The following is a 24,921-nucleotide window of genomic DNA, read 5'->3' as shown; positions in this document are numbered from 1 at the left end:
ATAAAATATACCCTTACAGGAAATTTCTACTGATAATAAATAGATAAAAGATCACGTTTACGGGCTAGTATTAATTGTTAATGTATAGACAAGAATTAAAATTCAATGAAATTACTCATGTTTGTCATTAAAAGAGAGCTTCATTCTCTCAACGTCGTCAATGATGAGGGTTAATGGTCACGTGGTCAAACTTGTTTCCTTTCCTGTAAACGTGATGTTTGATTTCAGCAATAATATAAATTATGGCATCTGTTGAAACTTTGGCCACGTTTGAGTGCAACAGGAGCAAGGTTAACAACCGGCAGAGCAGCCCGGCTCACGTCCATCTAATGTGAGCTAATTTACTACACTTGTTTTTATGGGCTTAAGGAGAAGGGATCAGGTTTAACTTGCAACTTTCCCTCAAACTTGGAGTGACTGTGACAGGAAACAAGAATTGAATTAAATGCTCATGCTCGAATTTTTGTTACAAAAAGAGAAACTTTACTCTCTCCACGTTATCAAGAATGAAGAATAAAGCCAATGGTCACGTGGTCAACCTCTTACTTTTCCTGTAAACGTGATGTTTGATTTCTGCAATTATTTTAGAATAAGGAAACTGTTAGAACTTTGACCACGTTTGAGTGCAACAAGAAGAAAGTTACAGCTTACGTCAATCTAATGTAAGCCAACACTCTTATTTTTCTGGGCTAAATCAGAAGCGGAACAGGTTTAGCTTGCAACTTTCCCTCAAACTCCGGTCTTCGAGTGGCTGTGAAACAAAACGATCGTAAAACCACAAAAATGAAAACCGTAAACTCTTCAAATCTCAACGAGTCCTTGAGTTTGTTCCGTCAATTAGACCATCGTTCCTTTCGGTGGTATTAGTTTTAGTTTGCGGATGTCTCTGGGTGAAAAACGGAAGCAACAAACGAAAGACTTATTTCACTGGAATCTCGTATTTACAGCTGTGTTCCTTGGAGTAAGCTTGGCACGATTGACAATCTTGACAGGACGACTTTCTCACCGACAAAAGATATCGCAATAGACCTTTCCAAGAAGATGCAGACACAAGTTTCAGATGATGGGAACGGCTATACCTCATGTAAAATTTATTCTTACTCTTCTTACTTGGATGGCCTTATGTACATTGAGGATGTTTACGCCTGCTTTTATCCTCCTACGGTTAAGACATAACCTTTCATGACGTGAGTGCGCGTTAACAACACGGGATCTTTTGCAATTCCAAAATAGTATCATATTTTAACTTAAACTGTATGAAACTGTTTTTTGATGCTCCCTAGATGTCAGTAATTATGCCACTGCCACTGATAAAAAAACCGAAGAGATCTACAGCGTAAATGAAGTTGAATTTATAAATAATGTGTTTACTGACAAGGGGCAGAACAAGATTCCTTTACGCGCCAGATAGTCGATATCATTACTATACAGCTTTTCAACAAGATTGTCTTTTTAGGATTTTTAGCTAGACGACATTAGATAAGGTTCCTTAAACATTTCTTTAAGTGGGGGCTGCATGTGCTTCAGGTTTGAGGTTATTTGGGGTCTCGGAATTGAAAGGTATTGCGTGACCAATTTCAAGCAATAATGACCCTATTCTTGGCAATTCATTTTTAGATTTATCTGTTTTTCTGCTTTAGATTGAGCTATTTTCGTTTAGCACTTTCTGGATAAATTTTCGAATAGTATATAGACATTATAGATCAGTATAGACAAAAGGCGTGTATTTAGAGATTATTCATGGAGATATTTCCGTTTCTTTCAAAGGAATTCAGTCTAATTTGAAAAAGCTTTCTTAACCCTTATGGGATTACAAGAGCGACGGAAAGTAGGTGTATTCAAGGTCTCAGTTGGCTTGTATATAATTCGTGCGCAGGTCTTAAGATTCGATTCTTGTTCTTTTGTAAGTTACCTTTATCAGAAATGTCAGCAGTATCATTCTTTCTTTCCTTCTCGATCTTGCTCATTTTTACAATTTATCAATGGGTAATTAACAGGTATTATCGAATTTACTTGACTGCAGTCAGCTCGTTGCCAATAAAGGAATCAGCAACCATCCGGTTAAGAAAGCGAAGAAACGTTTCTAACGACACTTTAATTGGCATCACCATACATGAGGTGAGAAAAGAAATCAGCAAACAGTTGAACAACTGATGCCCACCAAGTACTGTAAGTCAAGTGAGAAGGTCTGTCCTGCAGGTCCCCCCGGATATCCTGGTTCCACTGGAGCGAGGGGACCACGTGGCAGGAGGGGACCAAAGGGAAAGAAAGGTCCTCAAGGGTCCCATGGGACCTCCTGGAAAATCCGGAAAAACAGGAATAACTGGTCCTGCAGGACCGAGAGGAGAAAAGGGAGATAAAGGAGACCCTGGGCCAAAAGGCATGCCGGGACCACCTGGAAAGCCTGGAAAATCGACATCTGCTCCACAAGTGATGTTGTCGCCAGCAGAGCAGACACGAGATGAGGGAGGAGACACGGCATTTTATGGTACGGTCACAGGAAGTCCTTCCCCAGTCGTGGAATGGCAATTTATGGGCAGAAAGCTTCTGTCAGGTGCAAAGTATTTGATTAAAGAAGGAGAGTTGATCGTTAGAAATCTGAATTACAGCGATGCTGGGCCGTACACGTGTGCTGCTAGGAACATTCTTGGATCGTCCGAGGCCATTAGTAACTTGACTGTCAGAGGTAAGTGGAGCAGTGTACTTTTGTTATATCTGGCTGCTTGATTATGTAGGTCTGTTTGTGCTCTGTTGTTTAATCGTGTAATTTTATCTTCTCCTTCATTTCAATTCATCCTTTTTTCGTATTTCTTAGCCACTAGTCAGTTCAACGTTTAACCTGGGCCATGCAAACGTAAAGATATTTTAAGAAATTATGTTTAAGATAATAACAGATGACAATCTTCACCATGTACGCGAAGGCACACAACACGATCCTTCCATCACTGTCCTATTCCTTCTAATTTGTCTTTTTCTTGATCGTTAATTGAACTACATCAATACATGACCTTGCTACATGATGAATTCTGAGTTTGTTTCAAGGTATTTGCTATAATTAGTCTTGACCTTCAATATCCTACACAACTGGTACAGACCTCACCTATCTTTCTGAATTAATACGAGTCTTTTGCTTCCTTTTCTGCTATGTAGTTAAACATTGCTTATAACAAAGTTTATCAGTAACACTTTTAGCGAAATGTTGATTTAAGGGCATGCAGCTTGAAAGGTTTCCCAGAAAAGAGAGGAATATAAGCTGTTTAATTTATTGTGCATCCTGTTTATTTTTCGGCTTTATTTCAGGTCTTCCAATCTTCACAAGAGTTCCACCCTCAATTGCCACACCAGTACAAGGTTCTACGTTTCAAGTAACTTGTCAAGCTGAAGGATATCCTCGCCCCGAAATAAACTGGACTAGAGCAGCAATGCCTTTACATGCTGGAAGGACCAGTATAAACCAAGGTACATTTACCATTAACAACTTGAGTCCTGATGACAGCGGTTTTTATGAATGCGTGGCTACTAATATTATGGGAACAAAGAAGACAAGAATCAACGTGGCAGTGCAAGTGCGTCGCTTAGGTTTGTATTGCAGGCACCGCATATATCTAAATCACTGAAAGGTTGCTTTGAGAGTTGGTCATTAGCGCAATTGGCACTGAGCACTTGGGCATACGAAACTCACTGCAATGACCTGCTTAAGTGACTGCCAAATAATAATATTGCTTCCCGAGAGGGTAATTGCCCAATGCCCAAAGCAATCCCCTTGAACAAGGTATGAATAGATTAAACATTCAGTTTAATGCCAGTCGTCTAATCCATAAACCATTGCGACCTTTGTTAAACATCTAAGATGCATTGCAAAGATGTATCATAGGTAACTGTCTATCTAGTTAGAGTCCTCTTAACTGCACCTTAAGAGTCAATAATAGGCCCCCTTCTCTTTTTGATCTACATAATGATCTTCCAAACTGTTTGAATACTGGTTCTCCTTGAATGTACGCGGACGACACTAACGTTACATTTTCTGCACCTAGCATACCTGATCTCGAATTACAGATCAATACTGAATTGAAGCATATTGATCTCTGGCTTAAAGCTAACAATTTAAGTCTCAATGTCGCCAAAACAGAGTCTATGATTATTAGCTCGGGGCAGAAATTACAATCTTTAAATGACTATACAATAAAAATTTGTAACGATGGCGTCCAAATAAACGAAACAACTCATAGCAAATTTATTGGGCTTACGGACGATAATCTCTCTTGGAAGGCCCACCAACATGACATTTCAAAAAAGCCTCCTCAAACATTGGTGCGCTTAAAGGGGCTATGTCAGCTGGAGAGCATGCGCTCTGAGGTTATACAAATTACTTTCAACTGTCAAAATTCTATTGTTTTTAACGCGTGACTTTCTCCATGTTCTCTGTTACGTCCAAGGCTCCGAATTTAGAGAGGTTATTTACAAGCGAAATGGTTTTAGATAAGGGATATTTCGATAGAATTTACGGAACGTTTCTTCTCTGGTTATGCTAGATCAAGAATAAAATTGTGACGACAATTTTACTTGTAGTTTTGGAGTAAAAACGCATGCCATTCATAAAATAGTGCGCAAACCAAAATTCAACAACAGCATATTGTCTTATTCAACAAAATAAATCGAAGTTGTATTTTACAAACGAGCTACAAAAGACGCTAGACCGAAGATAAAGACCAAGACTGTTTCAAATCATTAACAATTAGACTTGTCTGTCGCTAGTGATTTTATAATTTAGATTTTAGATGCTGATAGAACAAGAGACATCAAGTCTTTGTTTTGATCTTAGGCAAACATACATTATCGCGCAAAATTGTTCGATCGTGCCGAATCACTGCGACGTCCAGAAAAACAGAACCGAGCATCATTGGTATACTACTCCACTATAAGCAGTCCGTTGATAAAAAGGGAAAGTAAACTCTGCTATTTTTCAAAAATATGCTCGAACACAAACAGTTCAAAAACATGGCATTTACAGGATCTAACTCGTACTAAGGTGCCTCTCTAAGTCCGTTGAGAACAATCTGGACGAGCAAACGGTCGTGTTTATCTTTGCCGTGAATCCAGATAAATACAAGAAGGAATCTAACCGAATTTTATAATGTTTCCTTTGCCAGCAGTTCAGTTTGGTCACGAAACTCATGGCCTGATGCTCTTGTAATCGTTTACCAAAAACGGCCGCCGCCAACTCGATAGCCGCTTCATTATATGTCCACATGAACTATAGGAAAGATTCCATCAAAGATTCCACCACTCATTGTGGAGTAGCCGTCATTAACTCTGCCATTAGAACGGCCGCTGATAAGAGGACACAGTAAATCCACGTAAAAACATTCCACAGGCAAACAATTTCAAAATAACGCCAAAAAAATATTCTGTAATCACCATAGAACGATTCTTAATACAAAACTTCGCTAACTATCGAACGATGGCTGAGATTTAGACAGATAAAAACAGCCCTCCAAAATCTCCGACAGAACTTGAAAAAGACAGGCCGACTTTTTCAAGTTTGTTTTCATTGGCTCGCGCATGCGTGTGGGGTGACATAGCCCCTTTAGCGAGTCGAGCCATTTGTTTCTATGCACACTGAAGTTATGATGTACAAAGGTCTTATTGAACCACGCTTTGATTACTGTAAAGCGGTCTGAGGTGGCTTGTGCTACCGTGGTGCTTACTTATGGAACAATCTTCCTGAGGATGTACGTACGCACAGCAAATTCTCTAGATCAAATGGCTTTGAGGGAAAATTCACTCTCGGTTTGCTGATCATGCTCCCACACGGTAATCATGTAAAACAGTTTATAGAACTTATTCATTTGCTATTATTATACGAATATTTTAACCGTCTATAAATAATTAAAGTTTATCATCATCACCATCATCATCATCACGATCACCACCATCATCATCTTATTCTTTACTCATGAAAGGACGATGGACACTTTTTCGAAAGCCTAGATACGTAAGAACTATACCGCTGTATCGCATGGTGATCAGTTTGAATCCCACTCATGACTCGCTTTTTTTTAACATTTTATATCACAAAAAAAAGCAATGAGAGCTATATATATAGTCATTGTGTATAAGGTGCATGCTGACATAAATTTGCATTTGAAGACTTGTGTGTTAACTGGAGTTTCATGCTTAAAATTTCTTATTAGCAAATCAAATACATGAATCGGCACTCTTTCTTTAGTCACTTGCAACGTTACCCGTTTTGCTAATTCAGCCCTGCAAATGACAATAAACCAGCTGATGTGAAATTTTTAAACTTTAATATCCAGCTTGCGATCTTGGTTAAATAAGAGTGTTAAAACATTTTGAAAGACAGTTTTTCGAAAGTCTAACTTTGCCACTGCGAGAACTATACGGCTATACTGAAATATATCGCAAGGTGATCTATTCGAAGACCGCTTTATTTCAATTTTTGTTTTTGTTTTTCTTTGTTTGTTTGTTTATTTTTCAGGCATTCAAAACCCATCTAATCACTGCTAAAGCCAGACGAGAGCTACTATCATTGCGAGTGTGTGTTGCGCTTACAGAAATTTGCAACTTAAGACAATTATGCGTATTTACTAGAGTTTCAATGATCTTAAATGCTTGAACTTCCTTAATAGCGTGCAAATCACGTACATGCATGCATACATGATATCTTTAGTCACTTGCAATGTTACTCTTTTTCTCAATAACATTTTCTTTTTCTCTTTTTGTAAATGACATTCTAAAAACTTTTTACCTGTCCATAAAATAATTGTTTTCAATTTCATTTTATGGACGTTGACTCTTAATACTTAGGATTTGAAAGTTCCGCCATTGTGGGAAACGAAAGAAATCACTTGACCTTGTTAAGAAACTGGCTAGCGCCTGTGGCAAAAAGGGTGAATTCCATCTGGAAGTGCTGTTGGCGTGCATCCGTGGATGGCTGGGCTGCAAGTACATTTCACTCCCGATGTGACGGCAAGGGGAGGACTGTGACAATAATAAGGGTCAGGAGATATATTTTCGGAGGATACACAAGTATTTCATGGGGTAAGTGAGCATATAAGCAATGGCAGTGGCATTTATACCTTTGGCGTAATTGGCATTGATATGTTCAGCTAGAAGTGGAGCTTGGTACTTAGCAATATGGAATCACGTAATTCTACCTTTCATACATGGTTAAGCAGTGGCGAACAAAGGTTCTAGGTTAATAGCTCTAGATGTGGGCCCATATCCCCTCGTTCCTCAAGGGGCGAGGACCGTCCATCCTACACTCACATGGTGTAAATGAGCGCCAGCCCTCACCCCACTTCTCAAGTTCTGGTTTTGCAGATGACAAGTGATGCATTTCTAGCCTGTCAAAACGTGCCCAAACTCCAGGCTAATACTATGATGATAATAATTTTGAGATTCTAAAATATCGATATTGTTCCGACTTTCTTGCCACCCTGCTATCTTCCATCCCTCAGTTCCCATATTCCAAAAGTAACGACTAACGAACTTCACCACAGATTTTGGTGAAATTCGCTAATTTTGGCAAAGAAAAAACACGCTCTTTTGACATGTCCACGTACGTGATACAACAAGACGAAGGTTCATTTCACCGATCAAACTTTCCTAATTTTGCCTGAGCGAAATGTCGCGAAGGGGATTCTTCTCTTCGGATTCGAACGAACTTAATAGACTGAAATGGGTGACAGAAATACATAATGTTTTATACCTCTTCAAGGATAAAGGCTCTTAAAACTCTTTATTGTCTGTTTCCTTTATTGTCTTCTTTAACACAGTACCCTTAAAATCGAACGAAGTATTAATTTACCAATAAAAATGTAAGCGACATGCACCAGTTCATGTCAAAAAGAAGCTTCTAGCTTTGGTAAGTGGTAAAAAAGACAAAAACAGGTAAATTTGGAGATTTGCTCCATAAAGTTATAAAAGAACATACCTTATTAATTACTAATTTTTTTCCCCGATCTATTGCTTGCAATTGCAAATCTTTTAAAATTAACATCTCCCACAGGCCGACACCTCAGCTTCGGTAGGCTTGCAGCTACATAAAACTCTCTCCTGAGCGGACGAACCACGCTTGCCATGAGTATAGCTGTATCTTTTACCAAAATACCTGCACGTAAATAATAATGCAATAAAATAATATTCATACTAACAGGAACCTGATACTACTAAGAATGATGATGATGATAATAATAACAGTAATATAATAATAATGATAATAATAATATTGATAATGATAATGATAATAATAAAGAACACATAGAAACTGATTTCGTTTTTGATAAATGACGAACGTTACTGAGAAACTCGATCGAATTTGTTTTATGAGAATAAGGTATTTACTGTTTTTAATTATTAATAATAATCGTTATCATCGTCATCATTATGACAGGCACAAGGACAATGTCGCTAAAATGTCTTAGAAAAGTTCTGTTTCATTTCTTTTAGCTTCTGGTTATGGCCGGTATCAATACGACTCAAAAGCCTCCTTATTTTCGCTGGTAAACAAGCCAGGATGGGCGCCTTTTAAATTGTCTCAGTCAGGGCAATGTAGTTCTAGGAAAGCACAGACCATCTGGTTTAGCTCAACCTTCGGGCCTACATTCGGAGGAGGACATGACATTAACATCTATAACTACGCGTCATCCAATAGCTATTCTTACAGCAACCTTGGCTATACTTACAGCCCACCGAGCGGGTACAGCGTCACCAGCACCTTCGCTCGAACATTCCTGGCAGGAACATACAGCTTCACACCAGGCGAAGTTGAAACCTTTTACGAAACAACCTAATTAATATAATTCGTGACACCGGCTTTGATATTTGAGCTGAGCTGATTGTACAAGTAGACGCTCAGAGGTGAACGAATCTACAGCACTAAGGAAGTCCCATATATCTAAATCAGAACACAATCATTATAACGTATACTACAACATTTTCCAAACAAACAAAAAATAGAATAGTCAGAAAGAGAAATGATTTTGATATCTACAACTGGTCCAATTGCGCTGAACTTTTTTCACCTGGATACGAGTCTGGTGGCAGCTATACTGTCATCTGTCAGAAAATAGTCACTTCCTTATCATTAGGGCAAAGAAATCTCAGCTTCCGAGTAAACAAAGTTGAAAAAAAAAAAACAGTATAGTGATATTTTACTGAACCAGGCTGTCCTCACTGCTTTGTTGCCCAATGCGATACCACTAATATTAGCAATCAAAGATTAAGATTACTAATTGCTTAATGCGGCAACGCTCTCTCATATACAGGAACTAGACTGCTGGCAGTCACGTGACGATCACCTTCTAGCAGTGTAGTAATTAAAATTACCAGCGTTGGGTTATTACTACCTCATGTAAGCACATCAGCCAATCTAAGGCACATCAGTATCCTTTATGACTGACCTATTATAGAAAATATTATAAATAAAATATACCCCTATAGGAAATTTCTACTGATAATAAGTAAGATCACGTTTACGGGCTAGTATTAATTGTTAATGAACAGACAAGAATTAAAATTCAATAAAATTACTCATGTTTGTCATGAAAAGAGAGCTTCTTTCTCTCAACGTTATCAATAATGAGGGTTAATGGTCACGTGGTCAAACTTGTTTCCTTTCCTGTAAACCTGATGTTTGATCTCAGCAATAATATAAAATATGGTATCTGTTGGAACTTTGGCCACGTTTGAGTGCAACTGGAGGAAGGTTAACAACCGGGAGAGCAGACGGCTAACGTCAATCTAATGTAAGCTAATTTACTACACTTGTTTTTATGGGCTTAAGTAGAAAGGATCAGGTTTAACTTGCAACTTTCCCTCAAACTTGGAGTGACTGTGACAGAAAACAAGAATTGAATTAAATAAATTACTCATGCTCGAATGTTTGCTACAAAAAGAGAAACTTTATTCTCTCCACGTTATCAAGAATGAAGAATAAAGCCAATGGTCACGTGGTCAATCTCTTACCTTTCCTGTAAACGTGATGTTTGATTTCTACAATTATTTTAGAATAAGGAAACTGCTAGAACTTTGACCACGTTTTAGTGCAACAAGAAAAAAGTTACAGCTTACGTCAAACTAATGTAAGCCAACACTCTTGTTATTCTGGGCTAAATCAGACGCGGATCTGGTTTAACTTGCAATTTTCCCTCAAACTCCGGTCTTCGAGTGGCTGTGAAAGAAAACGATCGTAGAAGTACAAAAATGAAAACCGTAAACTCTTCAAAATCTCAACGAGTCCTTGAGTTTCTTCCGTCGATTAGACCATCGTTCCTTTCGTTGGTATTAGTTTTAGTTTGCGGATGTCTCTGGGTGAAAAATGAAGCAACAAACGAAAGACTTATTTCACTGGAATCTCGTATTTACTGTGTTCCTTGCACTAAGCGTGGCACGATTGATAATCTTGACAGGATGACTTTCTCACCGACAAAAGATATCGCAATAGACCTTTCAAAGAAGATGCAGACACAAGTTTCAGATGATGGGAACGGCTATACCTCAGGTAAAATATATTCTTTTACTCTTCTTACTTGGATGACCTTAAGTACATTGAGGATGTTTAGATCTGCTTTTATACTCCCTCGGTTAAGACATAACCTTTCATGACGTGAGTTCGCGTTAACAACACGGGATGTTTTGCAATTCCAAAATAGTATCAGATTTTAACTTAGTCTGACTTAGACTGTATGAAACTGTTTTGTAATGCTCCCTAGATCTGTCAGTAATTAAGCCACTGCCACTGATAAAAAACCGAAGAGATCAACAGCGTAAATGAAGTTGAATTTATAAATAATGTGTTTACAACGGCAGAACAAGATTCCTTCACGCGCCAGATAGTCGATATCATTAGTATACAGCTTTTTAACAAGATTGTTTTTTTTTAGGATTTTTAGCTAGACGACATTAGATGAGGTTCCTTAAACATTTCTTTAAGCGGGGCCTGCATGTGCTTCTGGTTTGAGGTTATTTGGGGTCTCGGAATTGAAAGGTATTGCGTGACCAATTTCAAGCAATAATGACCCAATTCTTGGCAATTCATTTTTAGATTTATCTGTTTGCTTTAGATTGAACTATTTTCGTTTCGCACTTTCTGGATAAATTTTCGAATAGTATAGACATTATAGATCAGTATAGACAAAAGGCGTGTATCAAGAGATTATTGATGGAGATATTTCCGTTTCTTTCAAAGGAATTCAGTCTAATTTGAAAAACCTTTCTTAACCCTTATGAGATTACAAGAGCGATTGAAAGTAGGTGTATTCAAGATCTCAGTAGCCTAGAAATTCGTGCGCAGGTCATAAGATTCGATTCTTGTTCTTTTGCAAGTTACCTTTATCAGAAATGTCAGCCGTATCATTCTTTCGTTCGTTCTCGATCTTGCTCATCTTTACAATTTATCAATGGATAATTAACAGGTATTATCTAATTTTACTTGACTGCAGTCAGCCCGTTGCCAATAAAGGCATCAGCAACCATGCAGGTAAGAAAGCGAAGAAACGTTTTGAACGACACTTCAACTGGCATCACCATACATGAACTGAGAAAAGAAATCAGCAAACAGTTTGAACAACTTATGCCCACCAAGTACTGTAAGTCAAGTGAGAAGGTATGTCCCACAGGTCCCCCTGGATGTCCTGGTCCCATTGGAGCGAGGGGACCACGTGGCAGGAGGGGACCAAAAGGCAAGAAAGGTCCTCAAGGTCTCATGGGACCTCCTGGAAAATCTGGAAAAACAGGAATAACTGGTCCCGCAGGGCCGAGAGGAGAAAAGGGAGATAAAGGAGACCCTGGGCCAAAAGGCATGTCGGGACCACCTGGAAGGCCTGGAAAATCGATATCTGCTCCACAAGTGATGTTGTCGCCAGCAGAGCAGACACGAGATGAGGGAAGAAATACGGCATTTTATTGCACTGTAGCGGGAAATCCTTCCTCAGTCGTGGAATGGCTATTTAAGGGCAGAAAGCTTCTGTCCGGTGCAAAGTATTTGATTAAAGAAGGAGAGTTGATTGTCAGAAATCTGAATTACAGCGATGCTGGGCCGTACACATGTGCTGCTAGGAACATTCTTGGATCGTCCGAGGCCACTGGTAACTTGTCTGTTCGAGGTGAGAGAAGCATTTCATTCTTGAGGTTTGTTGTATAACAGGCCGTCAAATTTTGTTTGTTATATTAGTATATGTTACATGTTCTTGCAAGGTAATAAGGTTGCGAGAATTGAACGCTGCGTAAACATCTCAAGAAAACTATACGATGTGAAGGCACACTGACAGAACATCATCTTCACCTGACCTTTATTTTGACACGCTTTCAGAATCCGGTTAAGGCTATAGTAGCCGTCAGACTACGACTTCTTGAAAAAACCCTTTGACAGATTTGCCAGCTAATAATTAAATTGGTTTCATCGCCCCTTTTTTTTCTGTTATGCAAAGGAAAATTTTTTGTACAAAGTTTCCCGGAAAAGAAAACACCTATTTTTTTCATTTTTCTCAGTTGTAATCCTGCGGTTCCCTGGAGGGTACTTTTTCTAATGTCCTGTACAGGGAGGCTCCTTCCGAAAGGGGTACCATTTTGAGGCTTCAGGTATATGAAAGGGTCCGGCGGTGTTTTACTAGTGGAAGTACATAATAGTGTAGGGAAATCTGTCATTTCGGTCTGTAAGAAGATCTAAAAGGGCTAGCGGAAGGATTGTATGGCTGTGAAAAAGTCGACAAATTTTTCTGCCTTTGTGATTTATTCATATTTTTAAGACAGTGCGTTGATCTCCCGTCATGCAAAGTTCTAAACTACGTATTTGAAAGTAGCTCCTTTTCTGTTGAAAATGACATATGGTGTTGGACCTCGGGGCGCGGAGCCGGCTCCAAGTACAAAACTGTGTTGAGTACACTATTCCCCTCCCCTCCTTCCCGATGTCGTCCATGTAATTTTAGTATGTAAACCTGATAATTATTTTTTCAGGTCTTCCAATATTCACAAAAGTTCCACCTTTACTTGCTGCACCGGTACAAGGCACCACATTCCAAGTAACCTGTCAAGCTGATGGCTATCCTCGTCCCGTAGTAACCTGGACTAGAGCAGCAATGCCTTTACCTGGAAAAACGAAAATAAACCAAGGCACACTTACCATTAACAACTTGATTCCTGCTGACAACGGTTTATACGACTGTGTAGCTACTAACATTATTGGAACAAAGAAAACTAGGGTCAACGTGGCAGTGCAGCGTAGCTCAGCTGCAGGTTTGTTTTAGGCTGCAAGGTCGGCACAGACATAAATTAAACATTTAGTAACATAACCATCAGGCCCCAGTTGTTCAAAAACAGGTCACAGAGATCGCAAGACCAAGGGTTCCTGAATCCTGTTTAAGACTACTTTAATAGGCTTAGCTGACTCAGTCTACAGTGTATACTTAAGTGGAATGTAAAACATATAGGACCACCGTTAGTGATGGCAATTTATTTATTGTTAAAAAGCAGTGTCGTTGTTTAAGGGTGAATATGCTTGTGTAGCAATTGTTTAAAGGGAGAGAAGGAGGGAAGCCTATACTCGAGTTTAAGTATAAATCCTAAAAATTTGCTCTCCAGAAAATAAAGTGACTTTTGCTATCTAGCCTCTAGTCACTCGCAATGTTACAGTTGATAAAGGATTTATTTGATGCCGAATTTTTAAACAGTTACACTTGGCTCCAACATAGTTCTTTTGTCAAATAGCAAAAGTCGAATTTTTTTCCCCCAGGTTTGCACGACTCTGTTATTGTGGGAAAAAACAAAAATCACTTAACCTCCTTAAGCAACTGGCTTGCACCTATCACAAAAAGCGTCAATTCTCTCTGGAAGCGCCGTTGGCGTGCATCCGTGGACGGCTGGGCTGCAAGTACATTTCACTCCCGGTGTGACGGCAAGGGCCCGACTGTGACAATAATAAGGGTCGGGAGATATATTTTTGGAGGATACACAAGTATTTCATGGGGTAAGTGAGCATTGTAAGCCATGGCAGTGGCATTTATACCTTTGGCGTAATTGACATTCATATGTTCAGCTAAACGTGGAGCTTGGTACTTAACAGTGTGGAATCATGTTACTCTGCCTTTCATACATGGTTAAGCAGTGGCGGACAAAGGTTCTAGGTTAATAGCTCTAGATGTGGGCCCATATCCCCTCTTTCCTCAAGGGGCGAGGACCGCCCCTCCTACACTAACATGGTGAGAATGAGCGCCACCCTCCACCCCACTTCTCAAGTTCTGGTTCTGCAGATGATAAGTGAAGCATTTCTAGCTTGTCAAAACGTGCCCAAACTCCAGGCTAATACTATGATGATAATAATTTTGAGATTCTAAAATATCGATATTGTTCCGACTTTCTTGCCACCCTGCTATCTTCCATCCCTCAGATCCCATATTCCAAAAGTAGCGACTAACGAACTTCACCACAGATTTTGGTGAAATTCGCTAATTTTGGCAAAGAAAAAACACGCTCTTTTGACATGTCCACGTACGTGATACAACAAGACGAAGGTTCATTTCACCGATCAAACTTTCCTAATTTTGCCTGAGCGAAATGTCGCGAAGGGGATTCTTCTCTTCGGATTCGAACGAACTTAATAGACTGAAATGGGTGACAGAAATACATAATGTTTGATACTTTTTCAAGGATAAAGGCTCCTAAAACTCTTTATTGTCTGTTTCCTTTATTGTCTTCTTAATACAGTACCCTTAAAATCGAACGAAGTATTAATTTACCAACAAAATGTATTCCGACATGCACCAGTTCATGTAATAAAGAAGCTTCTATCTTCGGCAAGTAATAAAAAGGACAAAAACAGATAAATTTGGAGATTTGCTCCATAAAGTTATAAAAGAACATATCTTATTAATTACTAATTTTTTTCCCCGATCTATTGCTTGTAATTGCAAATCTTTTAAAATTAATATCTCCCCAGGCCGACACCTAAGCTTCGGTGAGCTTGCAGCCACATAAAACTCTCTCCCGAGCGGACGAACCACGCTTGCCATGAGTATAGCTGTGTCTTTTGCCAAAATACCTGCACGTAAATAATAATGCAATAAAATAATATTCATACTAATAATAATGATGATAATGATGATGATGATAATAATAATAATAATAATAATAATAATATCATAATAAATATATAATGATAATAATAACATTGATAATGTTAATAATAAAGAAGATATACTAGAAACTGATTCGCTTTTGATAAATGACGAACGTTACTGAGAAACTCGATCGAATTTGTTTTATGAGAATAAGGTATTTACTGTTTTTAATTAATAATAATTATCATCATCGTCATCATTATGACAGGCAAAAGGACAATGTCGCTAACTTATCTTAGAAAAGTTTTGGTTCATTTCTTTTAGCTTCTGGTTCTGGCCGGTATCAATACGACTCAAAAGCCTTCTTATTTTCGCTCGTAAACAAGCCAGGATGGGCGCCTGTCAAATTGTCTCAGTCAGAACATAGTTCTGGCAAATATTCTACATTCTTTCGCTCATCCTATGGGCCTACATTTGGAGGAGGACATGACATTCACATTTCCAACTACGCGTCATCTAATAGCTATTCTTACAGCAACCTTGGCAATTTTTACAGCCCACCGAGTGGATACAGCTACGCAAGCACTTTCGCCAAAACATTCCTGGCAGGAACACACAGCTTCACACCAGACGAAGTTGAAACCTTTTACGAAACAACCTAATTAACATAATGCGTGGCACCGGCTTTGATATTTGAGCTGAGCTTATTGTACAAGTAGCTAGACGCTTAAAGGTGAACGAATCTACAGCACTAAGCAAGCTTCTTATATCTAAATCAAAACACAATCATTAGAACGTATACTACAACATTTTACAAACAAACGAAAATTATAATTGTCAAAAAGAGAAATGATTTTGATATCTATAACTAGTCCAACTGCTCCTATTATAAATGGCTGATAAAAGCGTGTTATAAAGTATCTCCCAAGCTGCTCACAGTACCGCGTAGGCCTTAACCCAACCCTAATCTTTTCTTTTTTTACCTGGGTACAAGTCTAGCTGGGGACAGCTATACTGTCATCTGTCAGAAAACAGTTACATCCTTATCATGAGGGCAAAGAAATCTCAGCTTCCGAGTAAACAAAGTTGAAAAAAAAAAAAAAGCAGTACAGTGATATTTTACTGAACCAGGCTGTCCTCACTGGCGGTTTGTAACTGTGGCTTGGCCTTCATAATTATTATAATAATCCATAAGGAAACTTAAGAGTCTTAAGAGATAACACTGATCAAAGTTTGGTTTTACTCGGTCCGCGTGCCTAATGCCGGATACCACTAAATAAATATTAGTAATCAAAGTTTAAAAGTACTAATGGCTTTATGCGCCAACACTATCTCATATACAGGAATAGACTGCTTGCAGTCACGTGACAATCCCGATCGCCTTCTGGCAGTGTAGTAATTAAATTTAAGAGCGTTGGGTTACTAATTCATGTAAGCCCTACGTATAATATCTGTGGCACATCAGTGGCCATTATGACTGTTCTAGTATACAAAATATTAATGTAATATACACTCATAGGAAATGTCTACTGATAGTAAATAGATAAAAGATCGCGTTCACGGGCTAGTATTAATTGTTAATGTATAGAGAAAAATTAAAATTCAATCAAATTACTCATTTTTGTCATAAAAAGAGAGCTTCATTCTCTCAAAGATATCAATAATGAGCGTTAATGGTCACGTGGTCAACCTTGTGTCCTTTCCTGTAAACGTGATGTTTGATTTCAGCAATAATTTAAAATATGGTATCTGTTGGAACTTTGACAACATTTAAGTGCAACAGGAGGAAGGTTAACAACAGGCAGAGCAGCCCGGCTTACGTCAATCTAATGTAAGCTAATTTTAACCAATACACTCGTTTTTATGGGCTTAATGAGAAGGGATCAGGTTTAACTTCCAACTTTCCCTCAAACGTGGAGAGACTGTGACAGAAAACAAGAATTAAATTAAATAAAATTACTCATACTCGAATGATAAATAAAGCCAATGATCACGTGGTCAACCTCTTACCTTTCCTGTAAACGTGATGTTTGGTTTCTGCAATATTTCAGAATAAGGAAACTGTTGCAACTTTGAACACGTTTGAGTGCAACAAGAGAAAAGTTACCACCGGCAGAATAGCCCAGCTTACGTCAATCTAATGTAAGCTAACACTTTTGTTTTTCTGGGCTAAATCAGAAGCGGATCAGGTTTAACTTGCAACTTTCCCTCAGACTTCCGTCTTCGAGTGGCTGTGAAAGAAAACGATCGTAAAACTACAAAAATGAAAACCGTAAACTCTTCCAAATCTCAACGAGTCCCTGAGTTTTTTCCGTCGATTAGACCATCGTTCCTTTCGGTGGTATTAGTTTTAGTTTGCGGATGTCTCTGGGTGAAAAATGAAGCAACAAACGAACGACTGATTTCACTGGAATCTCGTATTTACTGTGTTCCTTGCACTAAGCGTGGCACGATTGATAATCTTGACAGGATGACTTTCTCACCGACAAAAGATATCGCAATAGACCTTTCCAAGAAGATGCAGACACAAGTTTCAGATGATGGGAACGGCTATACCTCAGGTAAAATTTATTCTTATCTTACTTGGATGGCCTTATGTACTTTCAGGGGCGGAACCAGTTTTTTTTTAGGAGGGGGTGCACTCGTCTCTTGCTCTACTTCAACACCAATAAACCACATAGTTTTTTGCAGAATACCAGTTGTATTAGAAAAACGCAGGTCATCGCAGGGGGGTGGGGGGGTGCGCACCCCCTGCACCCTCCCCCTAGATCCGCCCCTGACTTTGAGGATGTTTAGACCCGCTTTTATCCTCCCTCCGTTAAGACATAACCTTTCATGACGTGAGTTCCCGTTAACAACACGGGATCTTTTACAATTTCAAAATAGTATTAAATTTTAACTTAGACTGTATGAAACTGTTTTGTATAATGCTCCCTAGATGCCAGCAATAATTATGCCACTGCCACTGATAAAAAACCGAAGAGATCTACAGCGTAAATGAAGTTGAATTTATAAATAATGTTACTATAGAGCTTTTCAGCAAGATTGTCTTTTTAGGATTTTTAGCCAGACGACATTAGATGAGGTTCCTTAAACATATTCTTTAAGTGGGGGCTGCATGTGCTTCTTGTTTGAGGTTATTTTGGGTCTCGGAATTGAAAGGTATTGCGTGACCAGTTTCAAGCAATAATGACCCAATTCTTGGGAATTTATTTTTAGATTTATCTGTTTGCTTTAGATTGAGCTATTTTCGTTTAGCACTTTCTGGATAAATTTTAGAATAGTGTAGACATTATAGATCAGTATAGACAAAAGGCGTGTATTAAGAGATTATTCAGTACATGATATTTCCGTTTCTTTCAAAGGAGTTCAGTCTAATTTGAAAAACCTTTCTTAACCTTTGTGGGATTAGAAGAGCGATTCAAAATAGGTGTGTTCAAGATCTCAGTTGGCTTGAAATTCGTGCGCAGGTCTTAAGATTCGATTCTTGTTCTTTTGTAAGTTACCTTTATCAGAAATGTCAGCCGTATCATTTTTAATTTCGTTCCTTCTCGATCTTGTTCATTTTTACAATTTATCAATGGGTAATTAACAGGTATTATCTAATTTTACTTTACTGCAGCCAGCCCGTTTCCAATAAAAGCATCAGCAACCATCCGGGTAAGAAAGCGAAGAAACGTTTGAACGACACTTCAAGTGGCGTCATCATACAAGAAGTGAGAAAAGAAATCAGCAAACAGTTTGAACAACTTATGCCCACCAAATACTGTAGGTCAAGTGAGAAGGTATGTCCTTCAGGTCCCCCCGGATATCCTGGTCCCATTGGAGCGAGGGGACCACGTGGAAGGAGGGGACCAAAAGGAAAGAAAGGTCCTCGAGGTCCCATGGGACCTCTTGGAAAATCCGGAAAAACAGGAATAACGGGTCCTGCAGGACCGAGAGGAGAAAAGGGAGACAAAGGAGAGCCTGGGCCAAAAGGCATGCCGGGGCCACCTGGAAGGCCTGGGAAATCGATATCTGCTGCACAAGTGATGTTATCACCGGCAGAGCAGACACAAGACAAAGGAGGAAATACAGCATTTTATTGCACGATCGGAGGAAATCCTTCCCCAGTCATGGAATGGCAATTTATGGGCAGAAAACTTCAGCCAAGTGCAAAGTATTTGATTAAGGAAGGAGAGTTGATCATTAGAAATCTGAATTACAGCGATGCTGGACCGTACTTATGTGCTGCCAGAAACATTCTTGGATCGTCCGAGGCCACTGGTAACTTGTCTGTTCCAGGTCAGAGAGAAATTTCATTTTTTGGGTTTGTTATTAGCAGGTAGCCTCCCTGCAGACGTTCTTTGGGGTTCGTTTGTCACGCATTCATTTCTCCCCCACGGAGAAATGAATGTGTGACAAACGAACCCCAAAGGACGTCTGCAGGGAGGCTAATTAGCAGGCTGTTAAATTTTGTTTGTTATGTCAGTATTGTTGGTTTTCAGATGACGTCACTAAAATTCAAACTAAAAAAACAAATCGATCCTACGGAGATTTCACTTTCACGATGCATTAGAGCAGCTGAAAAATAATTTTTAAAAAAATGACTTTTTTCAGGAAATTTTACTATCTAAACAGTTTATGTATTAGAAAAAGTATTACTTCAATGTTTATGAGTTTCTCGAAGAATAAATTTACGCTTTTGTAGATAAACTCGGTAACAGATGTTTCTGTTGGCTTCCGTCCGCTATGTTGGAGCTCATCCAGGTGAGTACCAGCATGGCGTCTCCATACAAATCTTTATAAGTTTGGGTAAAACATTTCTTCCGATATCTCGTATACGAAATATTCCCCTGAGCTGAATCTTGGCGAGGGTCTTTGTATATGTACCTCCTTTCATTCCCCAGATTCTGGACTTTATCTATTGAACGGTTTAGATTTTTATTTTGATCTATTTTGAATGGCGTGACACTGAAAACCAGCAATATGCTACATGTCCTCGCGTGAGGTAAGGTTGCGAGAATTGAACAGAACCTTTTAAAACATCTCAGGAATCCTGTAAGATGTAAAGGCATAGAGCACCATCCTCAATCAATCAATCAATCAATCAATCAATTCATAACTTTATTAACGTGTCATAGCTTCTAACGCAACACAAGTGGTGAACTAATCAGGGACCCTCCCCTTGTCATCTTACCCCAGAGTTAATTGAGCCAACCTGGTGCTTCACCGATGAAATGCCGAGGTCGTGTAAAATGCCAAGGTCGATTCGTGACCCTTTCACACTTTTAGTGGCCATGACTTCTAATTCTAGAAAAAGACACTAACAAAGTTTAGGCCTTTTTTAGGCCTAGATTTTTGATAGTTTTTTTCTTAGTAATGCTTAATTTTCCTTTTCCCACTTTTAAATTATTCACAATTGTAAATAGTTTTCCTATCGTGGACATATATTTAGTTTTTAATTTGTAAACAATACGATATAGTTTAAAATTTAAAATATTACTTATTGTTCTGATACTTAAATAAAGTGTTTGTTATTTAAGTGCTAACCAATTATTTGAATTTGTTTCTTCTCTCCTTTTCCTTTCTGTTATACAGATGAACATCTTGTACAAAGTTTCCCGAAAAAATAAAGATCTATGTGTTGTCATGTTTCTCAGTTGCAATCCTTTAGACTATATGAGGGCTTCATAGTAACCAGATAAATTTTTTTCAGGTCTTCCAATCTTCACAAAAGTTCCACCTTCACTTGCCGCACCACTCGAGGCACTAAGTTTCAAGTAACCTGTCAAGCTAAAGGCTATCCTCGTCCTGGGGTAACCTGGATTCGAGCGGTGCTACCTTTTCCCGTCGGCAGGACTGAGGGACACAAGGGTACATTAATCATTAAGAACCTAAGCCCTGCTGACAACGGTTTGTACGAATGTGTAGCAACAAACATCATTGGAACAAAGAAGGCCAGGACCAATGTGGCAGTACAACGCAGCTCAGCTGCAGGTTTGTCTTAGGCAACAAGGCAGTAGGGGTGGGTCCAGGATTTTTCAAAGGTAGGGTGCACCACTAAGAAATGGCGTAACTGACTGGTGACGTAAACCAGGAGCCTATTACAAGGAGTTTTCAATGCCAAACTACTTGAACACCAATAAACCACATTATTTATTATTATTATTATTATTATTATTATTATTATTTTTATTATTATTTTTTGCAGAATACTAGTTGTATTATGTGCGCACCCCCTGCACCCTCCCCCTAGATCCGCCCATGCAAGGTCTGCACAGACATAAATGGAACATTTAGTGACATGTAACATAATCCTTAAAAGAGACCATAGTTACAGATTATAGATACTGAAGGACTATTAAGGTTCGTATATCCAGTTCAAGACATTATATATGCTAGGACATTATCACAAGATCACTTAGACTTCTTTAGTTAAATTTGTATAGGACTGACAGTGATGGTCTTTCATATTGTTATAAAAAGAGTGTCATTGTTATAGGTTGACCTGTGAGTGGCAAGTTCTTAAAGGGAAAAGGAGGGGGGAGCCTTCACTAGATTTTAAATTTGAAATACTAAGAATTTCCTCGCCAGAAGATAAGGTGTCACTTGATATCCAGTCTCTTGTCACTTGGATGCCGTTACACTTGGCAAGGAAACGATCTGTTGAAGAGTTTTTAAACAGTTCTAGTTATATTCTTGGCCATAACAGCGTTCTTTTGCCAAATAAAAGAAGTAGATTTTTTTCGTCCTAGGTTTGCACGACTCCGTTATTGTGGGAAGCAACAATAATTACTTAACCTCGTTCAATAACTGGCTGGCACCTGTGGCAAAAAGCGTTAATTCTCTCTGGAATCGCTGTTGGCGTGCATCCGTGGACGGCTGGGCTGTAAGTACATTTCACTCCCAATGTGACGCCAAGGGCCCGACTGTGACAATAATTAGGGTCGGGAGGTATATTTTTGGAGGATACACAAGTATTTCATGGGGTAAGTGAGCATTGTAAGGGGCGGTTACCTTACCATTGCAGTTACTTGCATGGATATGTTCGGTGAAAGGTGCAGCTTGGTAGCTTTGTACTGAGAAATGTGGAGTCAGTTTGACCTTGCATGGTTAAGCAGTAGCCGATAAAGGATTAAGGTTGGCGGATCTAGATTCGAACACGCACCCCCTCACCCCTCCAAAACCGAGGACCTCCTTCCTAGACTCACAAGGAATTAGCAAATGTGGCAGAAAAACAACAAGTCAGATCATGATTTTAACAGATTTGCTCTAAACAAGTTACAAAAGGAAATATCTAATTACGCAACGTTTTATATATTATTTTTCAGATATATTTTTTCTCGAATCTATTGCTTTGTAATTGCGAATTTTTGCTTTTAGACAGCTCCCATAGACGGAAACCTTGGCTCCCGTGAGCGTACAGTCTGTTTCAGGACCCCGATTGTTAATCTCCCGTTCAAAAATTGGCTGCTTGCGGGAGGTTTTATAGTAAGCAATAAAATAAAACACTGCGTGATAAACACAAAATATACACATTCTCATGGTTATTTTATCAATAATTTATAAAGCACTTAGTATCTGTAAATTTTTTTCCACTAATTGTATATTACTAGGCGACCCAGTGATTTACATTTTTTCGCCTTAATTGGATGTGTTTGGAGTTATTCTTGTCGAGGGTATAGATGTAAGCAGGGTAATATGATTGATAATGAGTTGATTTCAATTCAGGGGGTAATCGGCCGTGTATTTCAAATTTGGCGAACGCGTATTTTTTGTTTATTTACATTGCTAATGTACGGATATATGTTGGGAGAAGAACTAAAAAAATGCCTGAGTTCCAGATAGGAATTAAACTCTCGACACACTTCATAAATTTTTTTTTAATGTGTCTTGTGTTCATTTTGCCTGCGTCGCAGACGCTCTAATTTACCTTCTGTATCAGAAAAAAATATCCTAAATGTCACTTTTATTCCATGTCTATTTTCTTGTAGGTTCTGGCTCTGGGTATCGGTACGACTCAAACGCCTTTTTATTCTCACTTGTAAACAAGCCAGGATGGGCACCCGTCAAGCTGCCTCAGACAGAAGGGAAATATAGCTCCAGAAGACAATATTCCATATACAATAACCCATCATATGGGCCTACATTCGGAGGAGGAAGTGACATTTACATATCAAACTACGCGTCATCCAATCGCAATTCAGGTAGCAACCTTGGCCATACTTACAGCCCACCGAGCGGGTACAGCTATGGCTGCACCTTCGCCAAAACATTCCTGGCAGGAACATACAATTTCACACCAGACGAAATAGAAACGTTTTACGAAACAACTTAAATAATTATAATGAGCTACAACCGGTTTTTATGTTTAAGTAATAAGCTTGTTGTTTTCTTTTGCATTTATGAGAACTAAAAATAACTAAACAATCTCTAGAATCGATTGTCCCGGTAAGCTTATCAGTAAAAAAACTCTTAGAAGCTGTATGAAAATAGGCTACGAAATGTTACAGAACATAATACATGGTTACATTATATGGAACTATTCGGTTGTTTGTTATGTGTTAGGCTCGAATACAAGCCGCTGTTTGGGAAATGAGCCCGCGCTCCTCCCCCCGAAGAGAGGGCGGAAATCGATAATATGTAATCGGTAATATGTATGCATCAGACTGCGGAACAATGCCATCAATTATTGCGTAGGTCAGGAACACGCGAGGCCGTTCAAAGGAAAGTTCTGAACCACTCGCTTGACGGGAGTGTGAGGCTCGAGCGAAAATCTCACCCAAGCGCTTCTGCTTCCACTTCGATTGATTAAAAGATTTTTCAGAGACTCCTTTGGATTCTGATTAACGCTTAGTTTATGGGTTTTTTGTGGTACTTAATAAATTTCTACTCAAAAGTTAATCTATTTCATCTTTATTTCATCGTTTCCCCCAGTCAATAAGAATCGGGCTTTACATCAGCTCAAGTAATTTTAAGTTCAGGAATTCTTTTATTAAGTCACCCGTCAATAGAACTGTTTCCCTTGATGTGCTCGAATGAGTTTTTATCACGTGAGATGTACTTCAAACATCGCAAACAAAATGATTAGAACGGTCACTGGATCAATGAATTAATGGTTCTGACTAAAAACCATTATTCGGTCTATTTATTTGTGCGATTCTAACATGGATGTAGTATTTGAACTTTTGTGTCTTGTAATTTTTTTAGAGCAAAGTGCACTGAGACAATAGCCCAGTCCTTTGAAGTTTGCCGGTTTTCCCAGCCAGTGCCCGCTTCTAACTATGCACAGAAACAGTACTTTTTTGTGACACTTAGGACTGCCGGTCATTTAGTGTTTTGAAAACCTTGACCGGCAGTCGAGCTGAAAAAAGTTCGGGTTTCACAAAGGTTTCGTCTTCTGAGCCCAGCGTAACCAAACGCTAGACTTGAGATCTATAAAGCATTTCAGGATCGCTTGACTTTTCTTAATCGACATGGTATGATAGTTTAGATTAGGTGGAATTTTTTGATTTTGTGAAATTTACGGAGAATATGGGACTGCCGGTCACTTGGTGTTTTCAGCACCTTGACCAGTTACCAGCCATAGCCACAGCGGTCAAAAGAAGTCTACCTACATCAGCGCGTCAGGACATTGCCACTGACTTCCACATGCCAATTTTATAGCGTGGTTTTTAGTTGGGCAAAATTGTTGGCCGGGTGAAAGTGCACTTCTCTAGAGTCTCAGGAAATGTTGGTTTATATGCAACAGACCTTGACAGGTTAAAAAATTGACCTCAGAATGGAGTATTTCTAAAAAGAATAGTCTATCATTCACTCTTCAGTCCTCGTATCTCGTAAGGTAGGGACCCGGGGGAGGGTG

At 39.0% G+C, this 24,921-nt stretch overlaps 3 protein-coding genes across 3 annotated transcripts; all 3 read left to right on the top strand.

The window, feature by feature from the left end:
- The first annotated feature begins 2,286 nt into the window (after positions 1-2,286).
- On the top strand, positions 2,287-4,301 carry LOC140945504 (peroxidasin homolog). The gene is made up of 2 exons (XM_073394522.1): positions 2,287-2,686; positions 3,301-4,301. Exons 1-2 carry the CDS (start codon positions 2,287-2,289, stop codon positions 3,615-3,617), a joined length of 717 nt encoding a protein of 238 aa, XP_073250623.1. The 3' UTR covers positions 3,618-4,301.
- A 5,992-nt stretch (positions 4,302-10,293) lies between these two features.
- Positions 10,294-23,397, top strand: LOC140945503 (uncharacterized). Its single transcript, XM_073394521.1, has 5 exons — positions 10,294-10,525; positions 11,466-12,128; positions 12,979-13,257; positions 13,754-13,987; positions 23,054-23,397. The coding sequence occupies exons 1-5, from the start codon at positions 10,435-10,437 to the stop codon at positions 23,395-23,397; spliced, it is 1,611 nt and encodes a 536-aa protein (XP_073250622.1). The 5' UTR covers positions 10,294-10,434.
- Positions 17,497-20,843, top strand: LOC140945923 (WAP, Kazal, immunoglobulin, Kunitz and NTR domain-containing protein 1-like). The gene is made up of 3 exons (XM_073394987.1): positions 17,497-17,638; positions 18,700-19,361; positions 20,776-20,843. Exons 2-3 carry the CDS (start codon positions 18,830-18,832, stop codon positions 20,841-20,843), a joined length of 600 nt encoding a protein of 199 aa, XP_073251088.1. The 5' UTR covers positions 17,497-17,638; positions 18,700-18,829.
- Positions 23,398-24,921: the final 1,524 nt, after the last annotated feature.

The sequence above is a fragment of the Porites lutea genome, chromosome 8 (genome assembly GCF_958299795.1).
Source record: "Porites lutea chromosome 8, jaPorLute2.1, whole genome shotgun sequence".
NCBI classification, from domain to species: Eukaryota; Metazoa; Cnidaria; class Anthozoa; order Scleractinia; family Poritidae; genus Porites; species Porites lutea.
This window is presented reverse-complemented; position numbering and strand designations above follow the sequence as displayed.

Coding starts and splice junctions, on each gene's coding strand:
- LOC140945504 (XM_073394522.1), top strand. CDS start 2,287: ATGGGACCTCCTGGAAAATCCGGAAAAACAGGAATAACTGGTCCTGCA. Junction 2,687..3,300: donor TAGTAACTTGACTGTCAGAG/GTAAGTGGAGCA, acceptor GCTTTATTTCAG/GTCTTCCAATCTTCACAAGA.
- LOC140945503 (XM_073394521.1), top strand. CDS start 10,435: ATGACTTTCTCACCGACAAAAGATATCGCAATAGACCTTTCAAAGAAG. Junction 12,129..12,978: donor TGGTAACTTGTCTGTTCGAG/GTGAGAGAAGCA, acceptor TTATTTTTTCAG/GTCTTCCAATATTCACAAAA. Junction 13,988..23,053: donor ATACACAAGTATTTCATGGG/GTAAGTGAGCAT, acceptor ATTTTCTTGTAG/GTTCTGGCTCTGGGTATCGG.
- LOC140945923 (XM_073394987.1), top strand. CDS start 18,830: ATGCCCACCAAATACTGTAGGTCAAGTGAGAAGGTATGTCCTTCAGGT. Junction 19,362..20,775: donor TGGTAACTTGTCTGTTCCAG/GTCAGAGAGAAA, acceptor AATTTTTTTCAG/GTCTTCCAATCTTCACAAAA.